Here is a 24,787-nt window from a genome sequence, read left to right on the forward strand (position 1 = left end):
GCATCTCCAATATCCACATAGGTGTCCCCCGAGAGATCCAACACGAAGTCAGGAGCAAGGTCGGCATCGTCTTTGCTTTTTGTGGTTGGTCCACCGTCTTTAACATAACATGCGAGTCGATGGTCAAAATGTAGTCGTCCATTCCTGGTCTGGCGATTTGGCTTTGATATGTTCCATGATTGGATCGCCAGGAAATGTTGAATGGTTGATCCCGGCGACAAACGCTCGCAGTGCAGCGTAGTAGTTAAGACCCCGCAACTTCTGGGCAATTTTGACCATCTTTTCGATCAGTTTGGCCCGCATCTTGTGCTTGTCGTGACATAGAATCATCGAAACCACCCTATAACCCGCATGAGGAACAAGGGTCAAAGGATAAGTTTAGACTGACCAGACAGCTAGATGGTTAGAGAAGTCGTTGAGCCGAGCGATTGAATTAGTTGCTGGATCCTTCTTGCCTGACACAAAAGGGTACCGCAACCAATGTCTGGGCTAATGGACACCGTCAAATGACTGACTGACGCTGCAACCGCAATAACCATACCTTGATATCCAAGAACAATTCCAGTCGCGTAATTTCTTGGGCAATATTCTCGGACTCGAGGCCTTATTAACATCTGATGCGAGTTTCAGGAGGTGCTTCAATGTCGACCGCCTCTGAGCTGTCCGATAGACCTGGTCCGTTGAGAGCAGGCGGCGCGCAGACGAGTTTGGCGGAAAACGGAATGCTTCCTTTGTGCTCTCTGGAGGTAGCGGGAGTCTTGACTTTACTAGAGGGAGAGCGAGCTGCGGCCGGGAGCTCTGGATCAGAGCTATGGGGGCTGCCGAGCGTGAGAACAGCGCTCTTCTCGTCGTCATCATAGTCGCTCTCGTCTTCGGGATAATCAGCGGCATCCTTGTCGACCAAGTTCGGAAGTAGCTCATGGAAAGGAAGAAAATCAGCGCCATAATGGAGAAGGTAGGTTTTGGAGGTCATGGATTTGAAAAGGGCAGACAGGGCGCTGGGTGTACCGCGGACCTTGAAGTCGTAAGGATAGTCTCTTATCCATTCTTCCAATAAATGGCATATTCTACAGAAATCAAGATTTGAATGGACAAAGAGAGACTGTATACCTCATCTGGGCAAAACAAGCGACATGGGGTCACCAGAAGGTTAGTCTAATTGTCGAAGCCGTAGTTGCATAGCTAACAGAACACTTCTTGGGCTCGCAAACCGCCGGTATGTGAGGAGAAAATGGGTTATGTAAGTTGGATCTATGAATCAAGTTAGTATGGAGAGAAAGAAATGACTACGGCTACTGCTCACCATCGCCGCTTACGGCCAAGAACAACAATTTGTCCAAAAGCTCGTCAAGAGCGGCCCACGGTCTACTACTCGCTTCCTTCTCCTTCGTCTCCTTAGGAATTGGCGGAGGGTCGAAGACGGGCTCGATAGCAGTTTGTGGCGGCTTTTGCAATGATGACACTGAATTAGAGCTAGTTCTTGTGATGGTGCCGGAGTCTTTGTCAAGTTGCCAGTCTCTTGTTCGGGACTTCTCATGCTCAGAGAGAAGGTCGCCCGTTGAGCGGGCTCGGGTGGGGGAGTTGGGAACAGTGGGAAAACGTGAAGCGGGTATTGTGGGCAAAGGAGGGTTTGACAGCCGAGATGAAGCGCCCTGATGGGAAAGTGTCTGTACTCATCGACGACGACGAGGCCGCCGGAGTAACTGTTAATTGATATTTCCCAGGGCAGCGGTGGGATCAATGAGGGATTGCGGCAGTTGAGGTCAGATTCACTGCGACTCGAGTCTATAAGCAGATGAAGACATGGAATGGATGCAGAAAAGGTCACCGACGTCGTCCTCGGAACACGGCTTTGATCAACCACTCGAAAGCCTGTCGCATCTGTTTCTTTCCTGATCCTTGGACGTTCGAGACTTCGACTAGGTCATCGTCATACAGTTGCAAGAAATCTGCTGCCGCTCCTTGTGGGTCCACCCGCCGGTCAAGTCCGACTTGCAGGCGAGCGCAAGTGTTGGTATCATCTTGGATCGGAAACGGCCTTGAAAAAATGAGCATGAAGCCACGAAAAACACAAGAGGACATACGAACAAAAATGAGTCGGCGTCCGAGGCATCATAGCACATTATAACACCGTCGATAGTGGGAGAGCCCTCTAGCCACACGGCGTCCTCCCACGCAACCCTTGAGACCTCTGCCTCAATAACATGCACAGGATACTCGTCAGCCCCATCTCGGATGCCACCGACACGAAGACTATCTATCTGTGGGGCCGTGTCAGAGTTGATGGGTAGTTCCGCGCCGGTAACTCACAGTTGGAAGCCTGAGAGAAGCAGTTGGAAAGAGTGGTTGATGGGCTCGGAAAGGCCATAGCCCTTGAGGCCCTTCTTCACGACAACGGATTTGCCGCACTTCGCTGTGCCAACAACGAGAAGAGTGAGTGTGTCGTGAGCTGCAGGCTGAAGCTTCAAAAGAGTGAGCATAACGTTGTTCGGTGAAAAAAGGAACACACCTCGGCCAACCTGATACGGCTATACTTGGCGGAAGAGTATATGCTGAGACTTCCACTACGGGCTCTGGATGTTACCGGTGGCCGTGGTACTTGTCGAATATCGATGCCATCTTCGGTGCTTGAAGTAGTGGAGACGCTGAGGATGATGGACAAGCCGGAAGTCGAACTGAGAGTGGTTGTTCCTGGTGGAAGTGGAAGGTCTCCGCCTCGAAGCTTGCTATTCTCCGTCGCAGTGTATCGCTTATGGAAAGCCTCATGTTCGACATCGTAATCTACCGAGGGGTGATATTGCGTAGAAGAGACGCTGGCTCCCCGAGTCGGTTCAAAAGCAGATGGCGGTGTAGGTGAAGCTCCCAGTAGGAACTGTCGTCGTTTCTTCGCAATGGTATTGTAATCATTCTGGCAGAGTCAATGGAGACCAAACACAAAGAATGAAGCGATGCTCACTTTTCACGAAATGTATCTCCCACAGGCTTTGAGAGTATCATGGAGCCAAGGTTGGTGGTGGCAAGCAACAAGTTGTCACGTCGTCAATCATCGTCAAATTTGAGTGACTGAAGCAGTTTGCAAGGCTTAGGCAGCTTGCCAGGCTCGAAACTTCAGCGTTTGAGAGAAAAAAGATTATTCGTAGCCCACTCTATTGGCAATTGAGTAGCCGATGGAATCTTCAGTAATCTCCTCCTCCTCACTAGAGTCACTACCAACTTCAGTCAGAACCAGCGACCAACCGAGTCCGGTTCCTCCTCTCGAGTCTTGAGTTTCGTCGTTGACCACATCGGTCTTCGAACTAAGGCTCCGAGTCTGAATGGCAATTTGATCTAAAAAACGAGCGTTTGGCCATCGTTCAAGTTTGTGATTCAGATTGTGTTCAAAGCCTATACAGTCATGGTATGTATTCTGAGGTAAAGCGACTGCAACTTGGGCTGTAACAGATAATCTAGGCTCACGAATTCATTGACATTTTTTTTTGACCGCTAGTCTTTTGTGCTCTTACTCGACTAGTTACTGCAGCAAGGAGCCGTCCAAGCCTTTGCGCAAGCTGCTACTCGGCGAGGCTGCGGTCGTTGGGTTCGGAGGAGCCGTATTGTGAGCGCTGGACAATGGAATGGAGCGTTATCAACAGAGCTCTAACGTGTAAATTATGGCAACAAACCTAGCGGCTGGGGTACCCTTTGAGCCACTTTGACTCCTCATGTTTGGCCCAGGACCCGCAAAGACGTTATGGATCACCAACAAGGGAACCCCCACTATGGTGTTGAATCGCGGGTTTGGGCTGATCATCACAAGCTTATCCACAATTTCCTTCTCGACGCGCCTTCGAGAACGACTGGCACAGATAGTCATTGCAGCCTATTATCTGGACTTAGCTGGAGACTGAGCTGCTGGAGGCCCAACATACAAAGAAAAGATCACACGTACGGCCACCAAAAAAAATCCGAAGAGTCTGAGGCAGTCGAATGAATGCGTTGATGTACACTTCACATCTTTTGAGCGATATGCTGAGCATTTACGGGAACGGGACTCACTGCTGATCTTAATCTCTGTAAGTTCGAGACCGCCGACATCGACAAAAGAGAAACCCTCATGGGAGATACTGAATCCCTGATAAGTGATATCAGTGTGCTATCTGACCTAAACGAAATAAACATACCGTCAAAAACTGGTCAAATTGCTGGATCGTGCAAATCGCTTTGACTCTCAACCGCTCTAGGAGCTGTCGACGGTTATAAAACACCGTCATGAAGTGGGAAGCTGAGCTATAAGCTTCAGGGTTATTATGCTCCGGGTAGGTGAGGATGCTTCGCGTCAACTTGAAAGAAGCGGCTGTGTTGACACCACCGTCAAAAGCACGGTTTAAATGACGGAATAACAGCATATCGCCGTTGATAACAGTGAAGATCAACGGCAGCTACAAAGGTCCATTAGCCAAGCTTGAAGCTTTTACATTCGACGCACCGAGATCTCATACAGGCCTGGATGTGCTGATAATTGCTGGTTGAGGAGGCAGAGATGCTGTACGAATATGGCTTCACGCTTCCTGGCGCTGGAATCCCAGGTCAGCCACGGATGATATGACTGAAATCACCAACCTCTCCCTTTCAACCATATTCCTTCTCTGAACCTCTCTCAGCTGCGCTGTCAGTAGAGCGACCCGTTCGCTCAAAGCACGATTACGATGCAGCTGCGGTTTGAGATTTTGTATCTCTAGACCGGCGCAGCTTATTAGGAGGGACAAGTGGGAATAGAGCAGATAATCGCACCATAGCCAAGTCCAAGTCCAGATAGCTCGAGAGCCACTGCATCTGATTCAGAATTATCTGAGTCCGAATTGTTGCTCATGAGAAGATTCAGATTCGGAGTGGTTTGCAAGTTGAGAAGAGGGAGAGCCTGTTGCAGCTGAGTAACGTCTTTTGCGAGCCTGCCTGGTGACCCAGAGGGATCGGTCATAAAAGACAAACGAAAGCCTTTCAATAAAGGATTGAAATCACGTGTTGCTTGATGTTGACTCGACAACCCTATGGCAACCACACCGGATTAGGTAAAATATATCTGGTGAAAGAAATTGTCGGGGGAAACCGGAAGCGACCCGATTGGAACGGCGCATTCGGCCCGCTCAGCCACTCCAATCGGGTTGCTTCCGGCTTTCCCCGACAGTTTCAGCGACCGTTTCATCAACAAGATATATTTTGCTAAATCCGGTGTGAACTGCAGGCAGCTGTGGATGTTGGATGTTGTTGACTTTACTCAACGCCCATGCTCTGTTTGTGGGAGGCACTTCCACATTAAGGGGTTCAATGCTTGTTGACGAAAAAAGCAGAAGACGCTCGAGCTCTAGGGCTCCAACTATTTTATTTCTGTTTGTGAAAATTTCAAATAAAATAGAAACACAAACACAAACAGTAATAAATGTTTGAAACTATTTATAAATGGTTCTGGTAATCAGACACAAATTAAGCACTTTGTTCTCAAGTTTTTGCACATACCATGTCTATCTTTATGATCTAGTGTATATTAACAAAGAGAAAACATAATCACTTAAGCTGTAATAGCCTTTTCAATCTAATTCAACCATCAAAGTGAAGTTCCTGTTGAGTATATTACCAAATCAGGAAGGATAAAATTTTGTTCAAATAGAATTTGAACTTGGGAGACATGAAATAGGATGTTCAAGACAGTGTCAAAGTGTTTTTAAAGCCCCGAAATACTTGAACTGCACTGTCAATATTGATTTCAGTCCACTATAAGTGGAAACCATTTGAACTATTTATTTATATTTAATTTCTGTTTGTCCACGCTCACAAATAAAATGGTCATTTAAATGTTTATTACCATTTGTAAATATTTACAAATGGAAAAGGTTGGAGCCCTATCGAGCTCTCGAGTGCTGCCTTTGCTGCCGCCGCTTTCCTTGCAGCTAGAATTGGATCCTGGGGCTGAAAATTGATGTCGAAATATGCCTGACTCTAGCAACGATGGGGGATCTCGTTTCACAGAGCTCAGGTTCCGAGTCACAGGTTATAGATGCCCAACGTTGGTTCCACTCTGTTTGTTCAACACGCACACCAATGTAGATTGCTAATGTCAAATCATAGCAATTCAACTGCCTGGGCCTAACTTTGTGGCCGACTGCCGGCCGTTTCAGCCCATTCGGAGGTTTACAAGACTGGGGGAAGATAACGGTTGGTTTTGCTTTGAATTTACTACTTACATCTATATCTAATAACATATGGTTTTAGAGGCAGCTGTCGATAACAGGCGCGAACCCCGGCCGGAAGCCGATGATGCTAATAACAATCTGGGTTCAGAATCAGAGGCGCCGCCTGGAAGAACATGTTCTGGCAGACACTCTCCATCGCAACTACACGCCATTGAGGAAGCAATTTGGTTGATGATCTTGTTTCTAATCGTACGGATCTATTCAGCGTCAGCGCTGAGTAGGGTGCTGTAAGTAATTCCCCAACCAATACTTACAGGTGTTTCTAACAGTTTTTAAAAACAGGGGTGTTTATAAACAGTTTTTGAAACAAGCAGGGATTACTTAATATACTTTAGTGTCAATAATAATTATTCAGTAGTACCACTTCTATGGCATGGTACCACCCTATCATTAGACTGCCCCTTCATAGCAACAGTATTTTTCATCTCAACAACTAGGTCTCTACTATCCAGAAGGAAATTACGATATTTAGTAGTGTGGATTGTGTGACTGATGTGATATAATGTCACACATGGCTGTTTACAAACAGCTCCCGCCTCCAGGAATTAAAAACTAACACTGTTTTTAAAAACATGTTTCTAACTGGTTTGTAAACCAGATCAACTTACAGCACCCTAGCGCTGAGACAAAATGTGCGTAGGAGAGGCTCCCTAATTCTCACTTAACATACCGAATTTTGCTCCGACTGAGAGGAACATGAGAGAAATTCTCGACATTTCCAGCCGGGGAGTGGCGCTTGAAGATATCCGTTGACCGCTGATTCTTCACACCTTTTCCGAGTCTTTCCGACACAAGTTTCTGAGCTTTCTCTTCTGACCCGACTTCCGCCGCAGCCTCAACGGTGTCTGTACCCAACACTTGTTTGCATGATTCGTGAAATTTGTCGTTGAGTTGTTGTCCTTGGTTGTTTGGTTCCAACTTCCGAGCCACGCGATGGCTGCAGCCCCGAGCGGCGCAGACAAAGACATGATGGAGCTAGCCTCCACGATACTCAATAAGGATGTCGCTATTGTGAAATGCATATATAGTGCTCATCCAACCGTGTTTGGCCTTGTCGAAGAGCAATCGATGAATGGTGTCGAGAGATTATTAGACATCAATAAGATGTTGATCAGACCTCTGTAGGCAAGCGACAAGGCTTTCATTAGGCATCAATAAGACCACGCTAAGCAACCTATAAGGCCTTCATAATCTCATTAGACCTCGATACTAGTAAGGGTCATAAGATCTTGGTAAGGCTTTAATTTGACTTCCTAATCTCATAGTCCATCCGCAAGACCCTATAAGACATCGATAAGACGGGTATAAGCAGGCTTATCATCAGCTATATAGCCTACAGGAACACAGGCCCAGAAGCAGAAGATTTGCTGTGGAGGTGCGTTCACAAATCTTGTTGCAAAACTGAGATAATCGACGGTCGCCTTCAAGTTTCCGTTACACCAAAAAGACCCCATTGTGCTTAAGCCTACTTCGACTGCGGCTGCGACTGCAACGAGGGGTAAGGCCAGAACTTGCTGGGAAGCCGCTTTAGGTCACTGGCGAATTTTCCAGAGTTGAGTTGCAATCTATGTCGCTGGAACCCGTTACAAGTTTCAGTGGTGGCTTTTGGGGTTTCTAGTTTCGGCTTCCACCGTGGGCATGGTCGCTCAACCGAGAAATAGGTCCACGTCAGAATGGATGTCCTAAAGATGGAGAACGAGTGAGGAAGATGCATAAAATGGAGACAAAGGACAAACCGTAGTGTCGTGCTTGTTTTCGATGATTTGATAGCGATTTCAGCGAGGAGTCGTCGTGCAAGTAGTGGGTTTTAGTTCGCCTTGTCTTATTTGCTGACACATGAGCACGCAGCGACTGCGTTCATGTCCGAGAGGCCAACGAGCAGCCTACACGCACGATTGGGTGGCGCAAGAAATAGTCTTGTGCCTGTACTTGCCAACGACTGCGAGGTCGAGCTGGAAGGATTGGTTGGAGTAACAGCCGGTCCATCCCCTACCGGTCTCTCGGCGCCGGCGACCCGAGTAAGCTGTAGGCAAGTTTGTCGTTGACCGGCTATTAGCCATGGAAGGCGGTAATTGCCCCCGAGGTGATCGTTGATCAGCTCTTGCGCTCGCGAAAGTGGTTTGGCTGTATGGCAGAATCTATCTAATATATGGACAACGTTGCCGAGTGGGTTTTGATTGATGGCACGTGATGTCATAAGCGTTCACGCTTGTCCAACAATGGAAGGGAGGACCATTGGGCCACTGGTGATCATATTCGTGTCCGTAAATGAGGTTAAGGGGATGTCGAGATGAATGACGGTTCGCCCAGGAAACGTAAAGGCGGATGGAATGTAGAAAGGAAAGTCCAAAGAAGTGTAATACGCAGTGTGGGGAACATGCATAGTACGAAAAACAAGCCAATGTCGAAGAGGTACTGAGGAGTAAACAGGAAAAGTGGAGGCGTTATATGGTGGAATAGAGCAAGGAAACAGGCAGGCAAAGACTCGGAAAAGGTGGGAGGTAATATCGAAAAGCAAGTCGAATGCAAAAGCGTGATTGGAGAGGGAAACCGTCGAGAGAAGGACACAAAATTAAGGGAAAGAGGAGTCAAGTCAGCAAAACGCGGAAAGCACAAGGACAGAAAGACCACGTACAAGTAACATTGCCACCATTCACGCTAGCCACCAAGTTTCCTGTGCTCCAGCTCATCTTCCTTTCCACACCCCCCATAGACGCCTCGCGAAGACTCTGATCTGGCTGTCCCAAACCTGCGCTGTTGCTGGTGCTGCTGCCGCGAAGGTTGCGGTACCGCGGTTTACGCGAGCCGTCGTTGGAAATGATTCGTCCTTGTCTTCGTCCAAGTCTGAATCCTACTGATTCGCTTGCGCATTCAGTGCCCGTTGATGAACAGCTTCGGTTTTGTCGTTCGAGAAAGGACCGCTGGAGCAGTCTTTGCGGGTTTTTTGGACCCGAGTCGGCGTAGGCTTTCCGGCAAAGATGCTCCCACCCCTTGACAAAATTGTCAACCAGAGGACGAACGTAGTGGTCGATTTCCTCGGAACTCGCTTCGTCCGGCCCCAGAATGATGCTAATCCACATGAATTCAGGCCGACATCGAATGTCCTCGGGAACATTGATTGACGACTGCGAGGTAGCCGCCCCTGGCCACAAAGAACGGCTCAGTTCGGCCCGAAAGGAGAAGACGCCCACCACGCAGCTCCCACTCGATCCGCTCCCATTCCAGACGTCACCAGGACAAAAGGTTGCCGCGGAAGATAAGACGATAACCATGGGGACCAATTGGAGACCATATTTAAGCAGATAGGATTGAAGATTGAGGGTGGTGGAAAGGTCACGGTTGAGATAGGACGGGCTAAACCCGTAGAGAGAGATATCGCTAACGAGGCGAGGGTGAGTTAAGTTCTATGTATTATGCAATGTTTCTGCGTCGACCAAACCACGGAGTTCGTCTTTCACGTTCCGGCTTTCCAGAGCGAGGTCAACGCAGTTGATGGTGGTGCCCAAGCCCATCAATCTTATCCAGTGGGATGTCAGATCTGCTTGGAACGCCATTGAAAAGGAGGGTATATTGTCGTCGCGGATGACAAGGAGGGCTCGAATTAGGCATTATCACCATGCGCTTGATCGACGCACAAACCGCCAGGCCATCCACGAAGATAACAGAGAAAGCGAGTCCAAGAACCGGGAACTCAAGCCCCGCCTGAAGATCTCCCCCAAAGTGCTGTACAATAGTGCATGGCTCGCGTCGAAGTCCATCGTGTTCCAGAAGGAGCTTGAAGTCTCAGCTGAGGCGTTCACGGCGACTGGTCGTATGTAATCTGAGTAGCTAGTTGATTTGTCAGTAATTTTGAAAGACTTTCAGAATCGTTTACTTGCAACTGAAAAGTTTGGCCAAGTTGAATCTTGCTGTCGAGCCTGTCGTATGTCCGATGTTGAGATCTCGCCTGAGCTGTGCCGTTGTGAGACAACTGGCAGTAGCGGCGGGCTTTGACATCAGCGCCGGGTTTGAGACTAGCGAGCTGTGTGCCGTTGTAAGACAACTGACAACAGCGACTTCGAAGAAACAACCTTGGAAGTGCTGTGACGATGGATGTCACGGCACGGATCCATCGGCCATCAGCCGGCGTGACGCTGATCGGCGTTTGTGCTCCAACCATCATGCGCAAATCATCTTACGACCGCCATGGCTCGGGAAGCACCCCCCAAACGTCTTACGTTGAGGGATCTCGAACCCCTCAAGCCGGTCCTTCGCGTTCACGGCGCGCCCCGCAACCCTCGAAACCCCAGCCCCGTCCTCTCACAATGGAGGAGTACGGCGAAGTTATGAATCCTGAACTCCCTTCGCACTCCTGGATTCTTGTCCCTCGAAGCCAATTGGGCCCCCAAGAAATACCACCGGTCAGTCAATATATACTTCATACGCTGCATTATTGCTAATCAGAATGTTAGCACTCCGAGTTCTATCATGGACTTGTCCGCAACCTGCCCGCAGTATATACTGTACTCAATGGCAATCGAGAATTCATGACAAAGATCCCTCGAGACTTAAAAGCTCCTTCATCCCCCGAAACGCTCGACGGAGAACTTCACCAGACAGCTTGGGTCGACCTCGAAATGCCTCATCTTCTCTTCCTTCCACGCACCAACGTGTTCACGGGACCATTGCTGCAAAGTTTGAAGATGACCACACGGACGGTCCCAATCGAGCGTCGTACCACTCATGTCTTTTCGGTTGCCTCGCAATCAATGGTGTCGACTAGACATTGGGTCATGGCCGCTAAGCCTCTTAAAAGATGGCTGCGAATTGAGGCATTCCTACAAAAATGTCTTTTTTGGCTCGAAAGTCGAGTACGCGCGGCTGCTCCTCATGACTATCGTGGAGCGCGGCACCGTGCACCAGTGTTTTTTGGATACAGTCATCGCTATGAATCCGAGCACAATTTGGTGACTGCTGTCCTTAATTCACGCGACGCGTTTTTTCCGCTTCTGGCCACCATCTCGCTGAGAATCCTCACTCTCGACGCCGTGGCTCTCAAATCCTCCAGCGCAGCTAATCCATGGCGAAATGACTTGTTCACTGCAACAGGAATTAAGCAACAAATTTGGGACGAATTGGAAAACATTGTGACTCAAATCGTATCCGCGCCAGTCGGTGGCATTATCGACTTTTCGAATTCAGCTGCCATAAACAAGGTGTCCCAGGTTGACTGGCTGTTTTCCATCCTAATTCGCCACAACATCAGGGTGCCCTTGTATTTCTCGATGGGTTCGACAAGTGTCGCTAAGCTAGCCTCACTTTCCTCGATGCAGATTGTGCATTTCGAGCCGTCGGATGCCGACGTTGAACGGCTGAGGAAAGAGCTTTCGGGTCGGGACGCATATATCGAGTGGTTGCTCGTGCGGAGCAATATTCGCCGATGGGGTGTCCTTCCCAACCACGATTGCGTCGTTGACGACCTGTCTCATCATCTTCCTGCGGCTCCAAAACCACCCGCCGTTGAGAGAGGCAGCGGCCAAAACCGGGGGGAAAACTGGGATGCTTTTTTTGCCAGACGACGGATAGACAATGCGCTAAAGGAAGAGTTAGAACTCCATTCGCAAAGAGAAGCGCGACTGCGACGAGAAAATCTGGCTGCAAAGGGAGGAGGGATTGGCAAAAGAGGTGCTCGTGTATTTGTCTGGAGTGATGAAGGGGGCGGGTTTTGGGTGCGCGAGCTTCGGAATTACAGCTATGCTGTCGAAATATGGAATACATTTTCCCCCGAGCAACGCATCTACGATGGCTTTTCAAACGAGTGGGATCTCTGCGGAGCAATCAAGTCGGCTGGAGATTTATCCTCCTTCAATTACTTTGACGACGACGATGACGACGACGACGCCAATGACAAAAACAGTGGTCTATATAGTGACGTTGTCCATCTCGTTGAAGAAACACGCGCCGTGGTAGTGAAAGAGACTACCAGTCTTACAGTAGCCACTCAAAATCTTCTTCAAGATAGCGTGGCAGTTGAGGAGGACGTGCAGACATTCTTCGAGCAAGAAATTCAAGTCGGCAACACAGACGAAGATGATCCATCGCGCGTGAGCCAGCTCGACGAGATTCAAAGTACCCTCGAACTCCGTTTTGGGCATCAATCGATTGACGAGCCTTTTGACAAAGTGCTGGATGAAAGGGACTGTCGCAGGGCTCTGGGGAACGGCAAATCCACCAAGCCGCTTACGGCTTCTGCAAAAGCATTGCTATTGACTCTGGTTGATGCTAAAAAACTGGACGATATCCCTGAGCATCTTATCGACATTTGCCGAGCCGATTCCAGAGCCACGCTGTGGGAAGATCGAGGCGTTGACATCAAGGTCATCGTGCAACAAAATGCCGACGAACACGAATCCAAAGCATTTATTCTGACCCCTCGCAATAATTCAACGGATGGAAAGAAGCTGCTCCTCTTCAGTGCCGCAAATGTTCTCCATATCATTCGACTGCAGCTCAGCGACTGGAAGGACATCGTAGCACATCTTGTCCAGTGTGGCTCAGAGTATCATCTTGTTGCCGAAGGCCTGGACTTCAACTATGTTCTTCCGCCCCCCAGCAACGTTGGTCTAGGTGTTCGCGATGAAGGTTATGTCCCTACGATGTTGGACTATCAGGCCTATGTAACCCATCGAGACCACTTCCTGCGTTCGCCTCGGGGTGTCCTGGCCCTTTATGCAGGCGGATTAATCGCTCGAATCGCACGCCATGTCATCGACAAACCCACTCTCTCCTTGATGTGTGATCGTGTGGAGATTGAGCATGCTGAGGGAAAGATTCCGGATCCCACCTCTAGTGGTGCGCTGTATTACAATCGCCTCACCCCGGAGGAAGAGGGCCTTATTTGCGGCGTCTATCCAGTACAATTGGGTAAGTGGGGCTCTGTGTGGTTGAACTTGGGCCGATTTCTTTCAGATCGGTTGGATCGCACGAAGCCGACATGAAACACATCTCATGGTGGCCTACTCCGCCTTCGTTTTACACATCTGGGTTACATGTAGGATGGTGGACATCTGACTGTGAAGAGTGGTTCCAAGATCTCCTTACAAAGATGGAAGCTGGACGGGGAGAGCTGCGTAGCCAGATGCAGTGGAAGAACAGAACTCGGTTCCACCAGAAGTCTTTGCGCATCTTCAAGTCTCAGAACCATCTCGCTACCGATTATCTCCAAGGCCTGCTGTAGTTTTTTTTTTGTGTATTTGGACATTTACCATCGCACAACGAATTTTTTGCTGACTAGTACAACTGACCGACAGGTGGCCGATGAGTGGCCGATCGAAATAATGGACACTTATTTATGGTAAATCAGGTACATCCTCGTTACTAAGTTAGACTCGTTACGTGTCCGATCCGAGGACCCGAAACGTCCCCCAATTTCTATACTTTTCTATATCGATCTTATCGTTACCCACCCTTGTCAGCCACCCTCCTTGTTAGCCTCCAACTTATCAGCTTAATCATCTTATCTTCAGCCAACCCCCAAGGCTAGCAGCCTATGGTCACCTACCGTCGTCACCCACCCTTCTCAGCCCTCACCACCCACCCCGGCCTCTGGTGGCTCACAGATGCCAAATAACTTTTCTGTCCCCCTCTCAACCCCCTCTTCTTCTTCTCCCCCTCCCGCTCGCCTCCACGCTCCACTTATCATGATCACTCTCACCTATTCTCAGACATCTCCGAATCTCTCATGTTTACTGATGTTTACTGATTGTTCGTATAGCAGTTGACGACTACTAACCCGTACATCTCTTGTAAAATCGTACTGATACTCCGCCGCGGCGCAGCTACGTAGGCCACTGAAACGATTTTCGTTCGGTGGTTGGTTAGGTAAGAGGGCGAGGCATAGCGTGTACTTGGAGCAGTGGCACTCCACGCTCGTTGTCAGGCGTCGAGGGATCGTACCATGGACAGAACTCCTTGAAAGGAAATTTCTTCCTGTTGTTGATGCGGACTTCCTCAACCCAATTCTCTACGACAGGCACACTTTCTTCGCAACAGAGTTCCAGTTCCCCAGAAGCGCCCTGTTTGTCGTAAGCTCTGAGAAGGGAAGCCAGATGGGCTGAGAGCCGTTTGACGGTGAACTCGGGGTACAAGTCGGACACGGAGCGATCTGGAGGATTTTGGCGATATCGGACACAGGCGCCCGCCATGGCGCATGCAATCACCTGGGGAAGAAAACGTCAGTAAATGCGCTCTCAATGCCTAATGCTCTCATACCATCACACAGCTGGCAAATGACGACGCACGCTTGGTATCGCATTCGATATTTTTTGGCTTTTCGGCCATGCGGTCCGAGAAGAGATGCATCTTTTTCCAGACATGTCGCAACTCTGTCCATCGCTCCACAGGTATGGGCAGTGCTCCTGGGTGCTGCGAGTGGTACGTAGAAATTGCGTACGCCTCCCGGTCCAACGCGGGCATGATTATGGCGTAGGCCATGAGAGACAGTAAAGACTGGACACCTGCAGACTTTGACAGGTTCAAGACGTCGGGACCTGTCCTGCCTGCAATCATCGCGTCCAGCTGCCAAATGTCAACAACGGTCTAGCTGCAGATCGCTCGACATTGGTGGCCAACCGACCTGCGAACACGAAATGCAATTCGGCACAAACCAGCCGATATAAACAGCCCACGGGGAAGTCATGACTGCCTATAATGACAGTGTCGCTCAAGCCCCACGACGTAATGAGGCAAACAAGGCCGCATAATTCTGGAATTCACAGTTAGTCCTATTTTTGCAACAACTACGCACAAACACGTACACGCGCATAGTAGGATCAATCGGGACGCATTCCATGACATATTGGTCTGCGTTCAGATCGTCACTCGCCCAACCATCGGCAAAGAAGTTACGGGACGAAAAACTGTGTTCATCCTTACTCTTCTCATCTTTTCCTCTCAGCTCCTTTGAGTCGTTTGCCACAGCCCACATCTTCTGCCCAACAACTGGCTGGATGCAGGTAACTCCCATGGCGTCCACATGTTGATCAGTCTTTACGCCCGGGTTCCCTGCAATCATCCATTGCAAATCTGCTCGCGGTGGGGAGAACTTGCCAATGTCCGGAATTGCATTAGTATGTAACAAAGCCGCGACTTGGGAGCTGATATGGGATTGCCCTGGCAAGGCGGGGAGAGAATGATCCGGCAGAGGATTGTGAAGGGCGTTGCCGGACGAGTTTCCTTGACGAAATGAAGCCCTGGAGATAAGTCTGCTGGGATACTCCCGAACCAGCCCAGATTCTCCATCTTGCGCCAGGGAGTTGTCGGCAATTTCGGCTTTCTGGTAGAGAGCACAATATTCTGGAAGCTCCAGATCGAACCTACCTGTCCGAGAGATAGGAGGGGCATCGAGAATGAGGATCGACCGCTTGGAGAAAGCCTTTGTTGCCCATTCTGGATGCTGTGCCAGGTCCTCATGGCTGACCACAAAGAATTCTGAGACGGTCGTATTTGGCGGAATCTCTAGTTTTGCGAGCAGAGGCTAGCAGATGAAGTGGCTTGCGAACTCCATCTGTGTCCACGCCATAAGGTGTCAAGCTCAGCATTTCGTCCAGCACCTCCCGCTCATCCTCGGTGTAAGGACGCCAATCAAAGCTAACCTCGTTATCGGGTCCGACGTGCGACCGCAAATTAGGCTTTTGCAGTCGAATTTTGACAGGTTCGTCCAATCGAGGACGGGGCATTCTGGCAAGCTGCTGCTCACGTCTCTGGGATGTGTCGATCTCTTTCTTGAGCTTCTGAATACTCTGCAGTGTCTTTGCATTCTGCTTCTTCAGGCGGGCTATCTTGTCTAAACGCCGCTGCCCATGGGACTTTGGTTCTCGCTGTGGTTTACTCTGCAACGCAGCCAATTGGGCTTCTGCTGCGGCCAGCTTCTCTCGCTCCTCCTGAATCTTCTCATATCTCCCGTGAATTTCACAGCGTTCTGTCTCCCAAGCGGCCAGTTGCGCCGGGGTATAGTTGAGCATACTACCCTTATCTGATCGTACTTGGGGTTCCTGCGTTTCCTTCGGCGTGTGCGAATATACGGCGAAGAGACTTTGAGCTTTGACTTTGGCTCTGATTTGATGAAATTTATAAGGAGGCTTGAGAAACGTCAGTCCTCCAAGTGTAATCGTTTGGATGGAGGGTTTGGGAGGCGGATTCTCTGCCACAGGTTCTTTATCCGACTGCTGTTCGCCGTCATCCTTGCCGTCTTCTGAATCCTCCTCCCCTTGTGAATCCTCGCCGTCTGGCTGGGTGTCATCCTCGCCGTCTTCAGAATCCTCCTCCTGTTGTGACTCCTCACCGTCTGGCTCACCGTCTGGCTGGGTGTCATCCTCGCCGTCTTCAGAATCCTCCTCCTGTTGTGACTCCTCGCCGTCTTGCTCCTGGACCCTGGTTGGGCGGGTCCTCCTGCTTCATTTCCTCATCCTTGTTAGGAGGAGGATCTTCCCTGATTCAGCGGTATGATATCTTGGTCGAGGGGAGGATCTTCATGGTCCTCATTTGGGACAGGCGATATTTCCTCGTCTGGGTTGACGGGAGGTTCGTCCTGGTCCTCATTTGGAACAGGTGACATTTCCTCGTCTGGGTTGACGGGAGGTTTGTCCTGGTCCTGGTTCGGGAGAGATGACATTTCCTTGTCTGGGTTGACGGGAGGTTCGTCCTGGTTCGGTGGAATGGGGCCCAGTTCGTTGCTGTTCGGTAGATGCCCCGAATTATCTCCGTCTGGTGGCGAAACTATCTCTTCTTCTTCTCCTGTCCTCTGACGTTTGCGCCCGTGCTCGTCCTCCTCCAAGTCGTCCCAGGGCCTGGCTTTTCGCACCGTCCCGTGTTCTACAACTGTTCAGTGGTACATCCTACTGGCGTGTGATTACACCAACCGTCAATTGTTGTCTCCTCCTCCTCCTCCTCCTCGGAATCGCTCAACTCCGTATCTTCTTCGGGTGGTAAGCCATACCAGCCATTCAGATCCTTCTTGGACACCGCTTTGATAAGCTCATGATATCTAATCGCCAGCGTTGTGAACTCTGCATGTTGACGCAGCTTTGAAACAAAAAACGACGGGTAAAATTCAAACTTGAGCGCCCTTTCTATCAATTCCCAGACAATTTGCTCCATCCTCCATACAAGTGTGTTAGGACAACTCCTAAATTGGGGCGACTGAATAAGCTGAAACCAGTTTAACGCCGCTGCATATAACTGAGCAAAGCCCCCAAAATAAAAAAACTGATGTCTACGATGGTAACATTGTTGGGTAAGCTGCTCTTCTCGCTTTGCTGATGTCGTCTATCGTCCAGTAGCGCCAAAGGAGTAGAGCCGAGAGCGAGCACGGTAGAAGCCACCCCGCTTTTGTTGGCGACTCGAGCAGGATGCCATTTCGAAACATCTAGTGAAAAGTGTCAATGGAACACTCTCAGAGCTTCAGCGCATTGCTTAGGATCGTTAAGGTCAATGTCCTACAAGAGATGTGATCTCTAGACAATTGAAAGTAGATGAGCAGACTAACCTGACGCAGCAAATATTGCGTGAAGATTAGCGAAACAAAGTTAAGGCGAGCTTGATTTCCCTTTGCAGCATGGGGATTTTGATAGGCTTCTAACCAGGCTACGGCATCTTCGTCCTTGTGCCATGTATTGTTGGGATTCACAAGGCTGTCTGTCGTAGTTTTCACAATACCAAGCCACGATCTGGTCGTGCGGCTGACGAGCTGTTGAAGGGTTTTGCTGGGAAAGATCTGCCTGGTGTTAGAAATGACGACCCAGCCCAAAACCTTTATTAACCTTAGACAGTCTGGCGGCCTTAACCTGGTCATTTGGGATAGCCTCTGCCATACCGAGGATTGCCTGTAAATCCGGCGTACCATCCTCGCGCAGGTAGGATGGGTTCTCCAGGCAGTGCAATGAATAAGCGAAATGGATGTCTAGAAAGAGAGCGCTGATCAACATAGTTCGCAATGCATAGGTCTCCTGGCGCTGGTGAAGCAGGGCTCCGCGGCCTGCTTCACTTAAGCCAGCTAAGAACTTTCGTGCGGGTACATCTATCGTGGTAGTGTTGATCTTTGCGCTAGCCCTATAAAAGACTGCTGCCAAATGTTTGGCTGCCTCGTCGGTCAGATCGCGAGGGGCTTTAGCAGGACGACCCAGGCACGCCAGTGAAAGATAAAGTGGGGTGCTCTCGTTGCGCCAGTTTACCGCTCCTTTATAATTCACGACAAATGAGGAAAACTTGCAGACTAGCTGCTCTGGAGTTAACTGATCCTGTAGAAGTATGACGTCAGTTAGTCTAGGCAGAGAAACCGACGTCATACTTGATTGGCCATCAAGGTCTAGAATATTTCGGAGTGATCCGATTCCTTCGTCCGTCCGTTGGTCGGCTCACGCAGTTTTCGACGATAGTCAAGGCGCCGTTGTTCGACAATAACTCTTGAGAGGTTGCTGCCGTCAAACGGCTAACAGCGAGGGTTCCTAGTCTCGGGGTGCTAGCGAACAATCAAAGATAATTGCTGAGGCCGAGTTGAGGGAAAGAGCAGAGCTGGGAAGAGGGCACGTGCGGACGGAAGAAGCACGTCAGGGGTGTGACAACAAGAAGTCACACCATCTAATATCTCTTGAAGCCAACTACTGAGACGATTTTCGTCCGGTAGACGTTGCCACACCATGGTCAAGGAAGCCCAGCGTCTCGTTCCTCGTGCTGGGCTGGGAGAGCACGAAACACCTCCTGTATGCCTTTTGTTGATTCGTTAATCGCAGGACTGACGAAAATTAGCCCGTCAACGAATTCAACGGTTTCGTCCATAGTCGCGGGGCATTTTACATGGCCTTGAATGCTGATCGCGAATTCATTACTCGCCTTCCCACTGCCCAAGAACGCGCTGCTCACAACTTCCTTGCAAATTCTGACGGCGAAACACCCTGGGTCGACCCACTGTACCCCCACACTTTGCTCTTGCCAAAGGAAAATATCTTTCGCGGGCCTCTCCTGGAATATCTCGATGTCGCTCCCAGCAAGCTGACAATTATAAGCGAGACCGTCCAAATCAAAGACGCTTACGGCCGTTTGACGAGCCAAGACCGATGGAAACTCGAGCCCGCAACGTGCAAACGCTGGGTTCGAGCAGAGGCGTTCTTGCGCAGCGTTTTGGCCTGGGTGACCAGCAGGACGGAAGACCATTTCCAGTCCAAATTCTTGGGTCAATTGCCCTTCTCACCGGCCAAACAAGGCTATATCGGCGGGTTCAAGACGAAAGACCTGGCCGTGAGGGCCGCTATCCTATCCCGAGACTCGTTCGTTCCCATGATGGCGAACATTGTGATGCGACTACTCTGGCTGCAAATTGAAGGACAGCCCTGGCGCGTAGACCTCCTTCAACAACTTGGAATAGAGCCGCAATTACGAGACGAGCTCGACCACATATACCAACACTGCATGCAATTCTGCATTGGCGGCATCTTCGACTACAGCACTCCCGAGGCCATGCACCAAATGGCGCCAATCGAATGGATGGTAGAGCTGATACTCAAACATCAAATCAACATTCCGCTGTATTTCTGCTTCTCACAATCGACTTTCCAATCTTTCGTGCAAGCCATTCCAATCAAAACCTTGCAAATATCCTACGATGGCCAAAATTTGGAGTATCTGAAGCGCGCGTACTACGAGGAATGGGTATATGTTGACCCCAATATCCGTATACATGGAGTTTTGAGAAACTGGAATTACCAACCCCCCGATGTTACCCGCGCTCACCGGCCCGTTGTTCTCGGAAGCGGTCAGCTACCTGACGAAACCTACTCCGAGTTTTTTCAGCGCCGCGAGCAGACAAACCAACGCATAGTCTCTGCCGAGACGGGAGCAGACCGGTGGAGCCGATTGCACCGGGAAAAGACGGTGACGAACGTGTCAGCTACACCGGCGCCTACAACAGCTGTCGTTTATGTGTGGGAGGATACTCACAATGATGGGTTCTTCATTCGCAAGCCCAAAACTGTCAACCAGGTTTGTGAGCTGTGGTGGTATTTCCATCCCAAACAACGCCAAATACGATAGCTTCTCTAATGAATGGGATTTGTGTAAAGCTTTTGCCCCTGACGCCGTTCTCGAAACATATCCGCCACTCGCCGATTATAGTAAGGATGTCGATGTGCCCTACGACGAAGAAGAAGAGATTCCCCGGATGATGCAAGATATACTCGATGATGGCAAGAGTGCGTTCGAAAATATCAAGGAATTTTTTGCCGACAGCTTGGCTTCCATCGTTCCGCAAGAGTTACCTGGAGCGCCTGTCAACGACCATCAACCGCTTCTCCCTTGGTTCGGTTTCATTGAGGATTCTCTGCCCACGGGCAAACTGATGGGATCGAGCGAAGCTCTATACGCCCTCGGGGACGACAACGCCAGACCTCCTGCGGACAACGTTCGGGCTCTCTTGCAGGTGCTGCACCAGTCCACGTGCTTATCCATGGTTCCGCAGACACTCTACGATTTGCGACAGCCGGCTGCCCATATATGGTCTACGCCTGGCATAAGTATCCAGTGGATAAAGCCGCCTGAGGCAGTGGCTCACAAGAAGGATGTCTTCTTACTAGAACCGCTTGGCGTTAAACCAACTAATGGGCAAAAGATTATTGTTTTTAATGTGGTGGTTGTCACATTCATTCTCCGTGGCGGCCTGGCAAATTTGGACGACATTGTAGTGGAGCTGGTGGATCTAGGTGTTGACTTCCACATCGTTCGACAAGCCTATGCACCCGAATTTTGGCGTCCGCAGCAAGTATACTGCCAAACTCTGGGATACCGCGCGCTGGACTACCAACCGAACCTGGTCGACTACCAGGCGTATGAGCACCAACGTAACCAGTTTCTCCTCTCGTCGCGTGGTTTTCTGGCTATCTACTCCGGCGGTGTCCAAGCTCGGATGGCAAGACAGATAATCGACCACCCTGTCACGAGAGTGCTAACTGATCTTGTTGACTCGTCAACGGCGGATGGGCGTATCCGAATTCCTGGAACGCAAGAAGCTCTTTATTACCATCGACTCACTGTAGAGGAAGAGGACTTGGTGTGTGGGGTCTATGTTATGGAAACTGGTCCGTAAACTGGGTACATTGCCTCCTCGGACTAACGACAATTTTCAGAGTATGTGAATGGGCGCACAGGAGAACGGCAAGAGAAGTACATATCTTGGTGGCCACTGCCCAGTGCCATGCACGACTCTGGCCTGAATATCGGCTACTGGTCAGCAAACTATGAGGCGTGGTTCCGTAAGATGACGGTCGAAGCCCAGTCAGGCAACAAGCTAAGGATCTTGACCAATAAGTCCTGGAACAGCTCGGTTCGACTTTTCCGTCCCGGGTACAAGATTTATCGAAACCAAAACGCTTTTGGAAAAGAGTTCCTTCGCCAAGTACTGAACAAATCGTGATCGCTGTAGCTAGAGGATTTGATATAAACATTTGTTTGTAAAGTACGCCGAGAAGATAAATTGATTGATAGCCACTATTGAGATCTAAGCGCCCCCACCAGCTTCTCATCTTGATTCCCTGATTTCGATGAGTACTAATGAGGAAAAGACCATTGACACGTACTTATACCACTCCGGATGGCATCTCTGAAAGCCATAGCTGCCATAAGCTGGACATCGCACGTCCATTTGTTGCCGGCACGGTACGGATAATTGATGAAGATAGAACTCAGCTCATTAGACGAGTATGTTAACCGGAAGTGGCCATAGACGAGCGCAATGCGAACAATGTCTTTTCCACAGGGCAGATTATTCCACTTCTGGATCCTCCTGACGGTTGTCCAAAATCTCTGCTGTGAGCCTTTCAGCTGGGATAAACTCTGCAGTTTCGATCTAATCAATGTGTTAATCAGATAATTGCACGAGTAAAGCCACTTGCGCGGTATCTCTTTGGACGGGTCCCAGTGCTCTTCGTCGGGATCTGAGCGACAGGTGATAACGAAACTGTTAACCCTTCAGGATGAATCAAAACTGTGGAATAGAAACTCACGTATGTGTTTGCAAAAAGTTGTCAGCTTGCACTCCGAGATTTGCGAGGTAAACCGCCCAACGAGGTAATTCTTCACGCCAGTGACGAAGAAAGTTGGAGAAAGCCTCCTCGCGGCGCTTGCGTTTGTCGTCCTTCTTGGTCCCTTTTCGCAAAGTCTTTTGGTACGTTTCGCAGTCTTCGCGATGCAGATTCCAATGTTGTTTTTGGCAGGTCCTGTTGCAGTAGCGCACCATGTGGCATCCTGCACAGACTGTTGGCGCGTGCAGGAGCTGGCAAGAGGCACAGCTGAAAGATTGAATTGCAGAGGAGAACTGGGGCTGAGATTCCATGTTTGGGTCGTCTCAAAGGTCGACTTATTTATGCATAGTGAATGTATTGACTGAAGTTAAACGTTAATCATGAAACTTTCAAACTTCTAGTTTCGGCTCTGGGCGATCTCGACAAACCAGGCGTCACGGTTCTCCTCCCATTCTTCGACTGTCCGGTATTGCTCGAAATGAGTCTTCAGTCCAACGCAGAGGCTACTGCAGCGGACGATGTCCATCGGTTGTACTCCATCCCCCTCGAGAGCTGAATGGGGGTTACAGAAAATGGTTTCGAGGTGACCAAGGAGATTCTTGTTGGTGAGAGTATAGAAAACGTGAACGCCGGTGAAGCCGTGGGTCTGGAGGAGTGGGATATCCTGAAGCAGAGACTCGTCGAAGGAGTTCAGGAAGAGGAATAATTCGGTGATATCCTCCTTGTTCCCCATGTACTGCGTGTGGTGCTGCAGGTTCTTTGGCTTCTTGGACATTTTAGCAGCAGCGGCAGATTTAGACTGAAGGCGGAGGTTCTGCACAGAGTGAGCAACTAGCACAAGTTGAGGCGCGTTACTTACTTCCGTTAGCTTTATATACACTGCCAAATCGTTCTCGGTGAATAGCAGTGCGTCGATACCTAGGCTGTCTTTCATCGTGTTGTCCAAAATATGGCTAAGATTGTGAGGTTCGAGTCTAACCGCCTCGGCAAGTATTTTTTTCACAGGATTGTGAAATGCGGCCGCCAATATGCGAACGAGGCCTCTGCTGGGTCTAGTTGACTTGGCTCTGAAATGAAATTGCTTCGGACTGTAATTGAGATGAATAAGACAAAGAGAATGCCCACAAAAAAACTCACTAATATTTCTTGATAGTGGGGAGGTTTGGGGATAATTCTGAGAGCAAGTTGACGACCTCGCTCTTGAATATCGACGAGGCACCGCGCTGGCGGCCGGACGATGCAGTGCGAGGGGGCGGGGCAAGTTTGGGGTCAGGGTCGAACAGCTCGGGTGAGGAGGACGAGACTAATTGGTCGACTTGCTCCGAGTCGGAGACTAGCTGGTCGACTTGGTCCGAGTCGGAGGCGGAGATGTCTGCATCTGTTTCCTCGAGATGGACCGCCACCTTTTTGCTACGGTCTTTCGCGACGACGGCAAGAGGGATTTCTTCCCCGCGACTCATGGCCTCCTCTTTGACTAGCTGCATGTACTACTGGGGTCTCTCCGCCAGGCTTATAAGCCAGTGGACTGAATAAGAGACTGCGGTGGAAGTCTGGAAGTCAGAGACCATTCAAAGCTTAAGTTAATGCTCAAGACGCACGTGCTCGAGCGAGACGTGCTCGTCTGGATGAGGGGCATCGTCGAGGGTCTCTTGCCTTGGGGACGTTGCTGCCGTGAAACGGCTAACAGCGAGGAAAGCCATGAGTGAGTGATAGTGATAGTGAGGTGAGAACTGATGGTGTCACTGTGACACCATCAACTCGCTCTCTATTACTTCGACGATTTTCGTCAAGTAGAGAGATGTCCTCTCGTCCAGCCTTGGCGCCAGAGGCCGCAAAACTTATGCGCGCTGTTAGCTCCTTCGCTGGACGATACTCTGAAGAAGACTTTGCGCAACTCCGCGATAACGACGCCGCGAACAGAGAAGTTGGCATTTTGGTCGCGAAACTAAACCACGCCACGCGTCTTCCAGCCCCTCCTCCAACCCTCTCACGCGCTCAAGTGGTCGAGTCTTTGCAGTCCGCGTCTCAGCTGTCGCCCAATTCTTTGCGCGACTACGCGCCAAACTTCTTGGACCATGTTGCGACCATCGCTCAGAAACTTGGGTGGAAGAATGAGCCAGGGGATCGCGAAGAGAACACGGTATGCGTTTTTAGCATGTAAAACATCCATTTAATAGGCACTAGGTTGGTTTTGACATGTTATGGGCGATCTATGCAGGTTTTGCGGCTTGGGAGGGCGTCACTGAAAAGGGATACCGCACTTTCTGTTCACCACTGAGGTCCGCGAAAGTTGTATCGTGGGGGTGGGCAGTGAGAGGGTTCATCAAGCCCATTCCGAGTAACCAGTCGGCCGAAATCCAGGCCCATTGGGTGTGTAGCCGAATGAGCTATTTTGCGCGAGCTCTGCTTGCTTGTCGGCTTCTTCCTTGGCGTTGTCTCCCTGTTGGTGAAGAAGGGAGTTCTAGATAGAGAATGGTCACAACGCTGTAACGACTTTTCTTCGGGGCAAGTGTA

General features: G+C 49.9%; 4 protein-coding genes across 4 annotated transcripts; 1 reads left to right on the top strand and 3 right to left on the bottom strand.

Annotated features, from left to right (window-relative positions):
• Nucleotides 1-123: 123 nt before the first annotated feature.
• On the bottom strand, nucleotides 124-1,115 carry MIND_01149200 (Ras guanyl-nucleotide exchange factor; the record flags this gene model as incomplete). The annotated part of the gene is made up of 5 exons (XM_037368023.1): nucleotides 124-340; nucleotides 389-489; nucleotides 542-603; nucleotides 673-1,067; nucleotides 1,111-1,115. The coding sequence occupies 5 exons, from the start codon at nucleotides 1,113-1,115 to the stop codon at nucleotides 124-126; spliced, it is 780 nt and encodes a 259-aa protein (XP_037215855.1).
• Nucleotides 1,116-1,150: 35 nt separating this feature from the next.
• On the bottom strand, nucleotides 1,151-2,997 carry MIND_01149300 (Ras guanyl-nucleotide exchange factor; the record flags this gene model as incomplete). Its single annotated transcript, XM_037368024.1, has 5 exons — nucleotides 2,258-2,261; nucleotides 2,311-2,462; nucleotides 2,510-2,726; nucleotides 2,786-2,908; nucleotides 2,957-2,997. The coding sequence occupies 5 exons, from the start codon at nucleotides 2,995-2,997 to the stop codon at nucleotides 2,258-2,260; spliced, it is 537 nt and encodes a 178-aa protein (XP_037215856.1).
• A 514-nt stretch (nucleotides 2,998-3,511) lies between these two features.
• On the bottom strand, nucleotides 3,512-4,972 carry MIND_01149400 (uncharacterized protein; the record flags this gene model as incomplete). The annotated part of the gene is made up of 8 exons (XM_037368025.1): nucleotides 4,771-4,972; nucleotides 4,600-4,714; nucleotides 4,466-4,553; nucleotides 4,161-4,418; nucleotides 4,036-4,111; nucleotides 3,909-3,985; nucleotides 3,663-3,859; nucleotides 3,512-3,602 (listed from the first exon to the last, which is right to left on the bottom strand). The coding sequence occupies exons 1-8, from the start codon at nucleotides 4,955-4,957 to the stop codon at nucleotides 3,512-3,514; spliced, it is 1,089 nt and encodes a 362-aa protein (XP_037215857.1). The 5' UTR covers nucleotides 4,958-4,972.
• A 5,415-nt stretch (nucleotides 4,973-10,387) lies between these two features.
• On the top strand, nucleotides 10,388-13,204 carry MIND_01149500 (uncharacterized protein; the record flags this gene model as incomplete). Its single annotated transcript, XM_037368026.1, has 6 exons — nucleotides 10,388-10,627; nucleotides 10,679-11,422; nucleotides 11,473-11,481; nucleotides 11,540-12,583; nucleotides 13,091-13,130; nucleotides 13,176-13,204. The coding sequence occupies 6 exons, from the start codon at nucleotides 10,388-10,390 to the stop codon at nucleotides 13,202-13,204; spliced, it is 2,106 nt and encodes a 701-aa protein (XP_037215858.1).
• Nucleotides 13,205-24,787: the final 11,583 nt, after the last annotated feature.

The sequence above is a fragment of the Mycena indigotica genome (assembly GCF_014461135.1).
Source record: "Mycena indigotica strain 171206Taipei chromosome Unknown Mind.scaff0010, whole genome shotgun sequence".
NCBI classification, from domain to species: Eukaryota; Fungi; Basidiomycota; class Agaricomycetes; order Agaricales; family Mycenaceae; genus Mycena; species Mycena indigotica.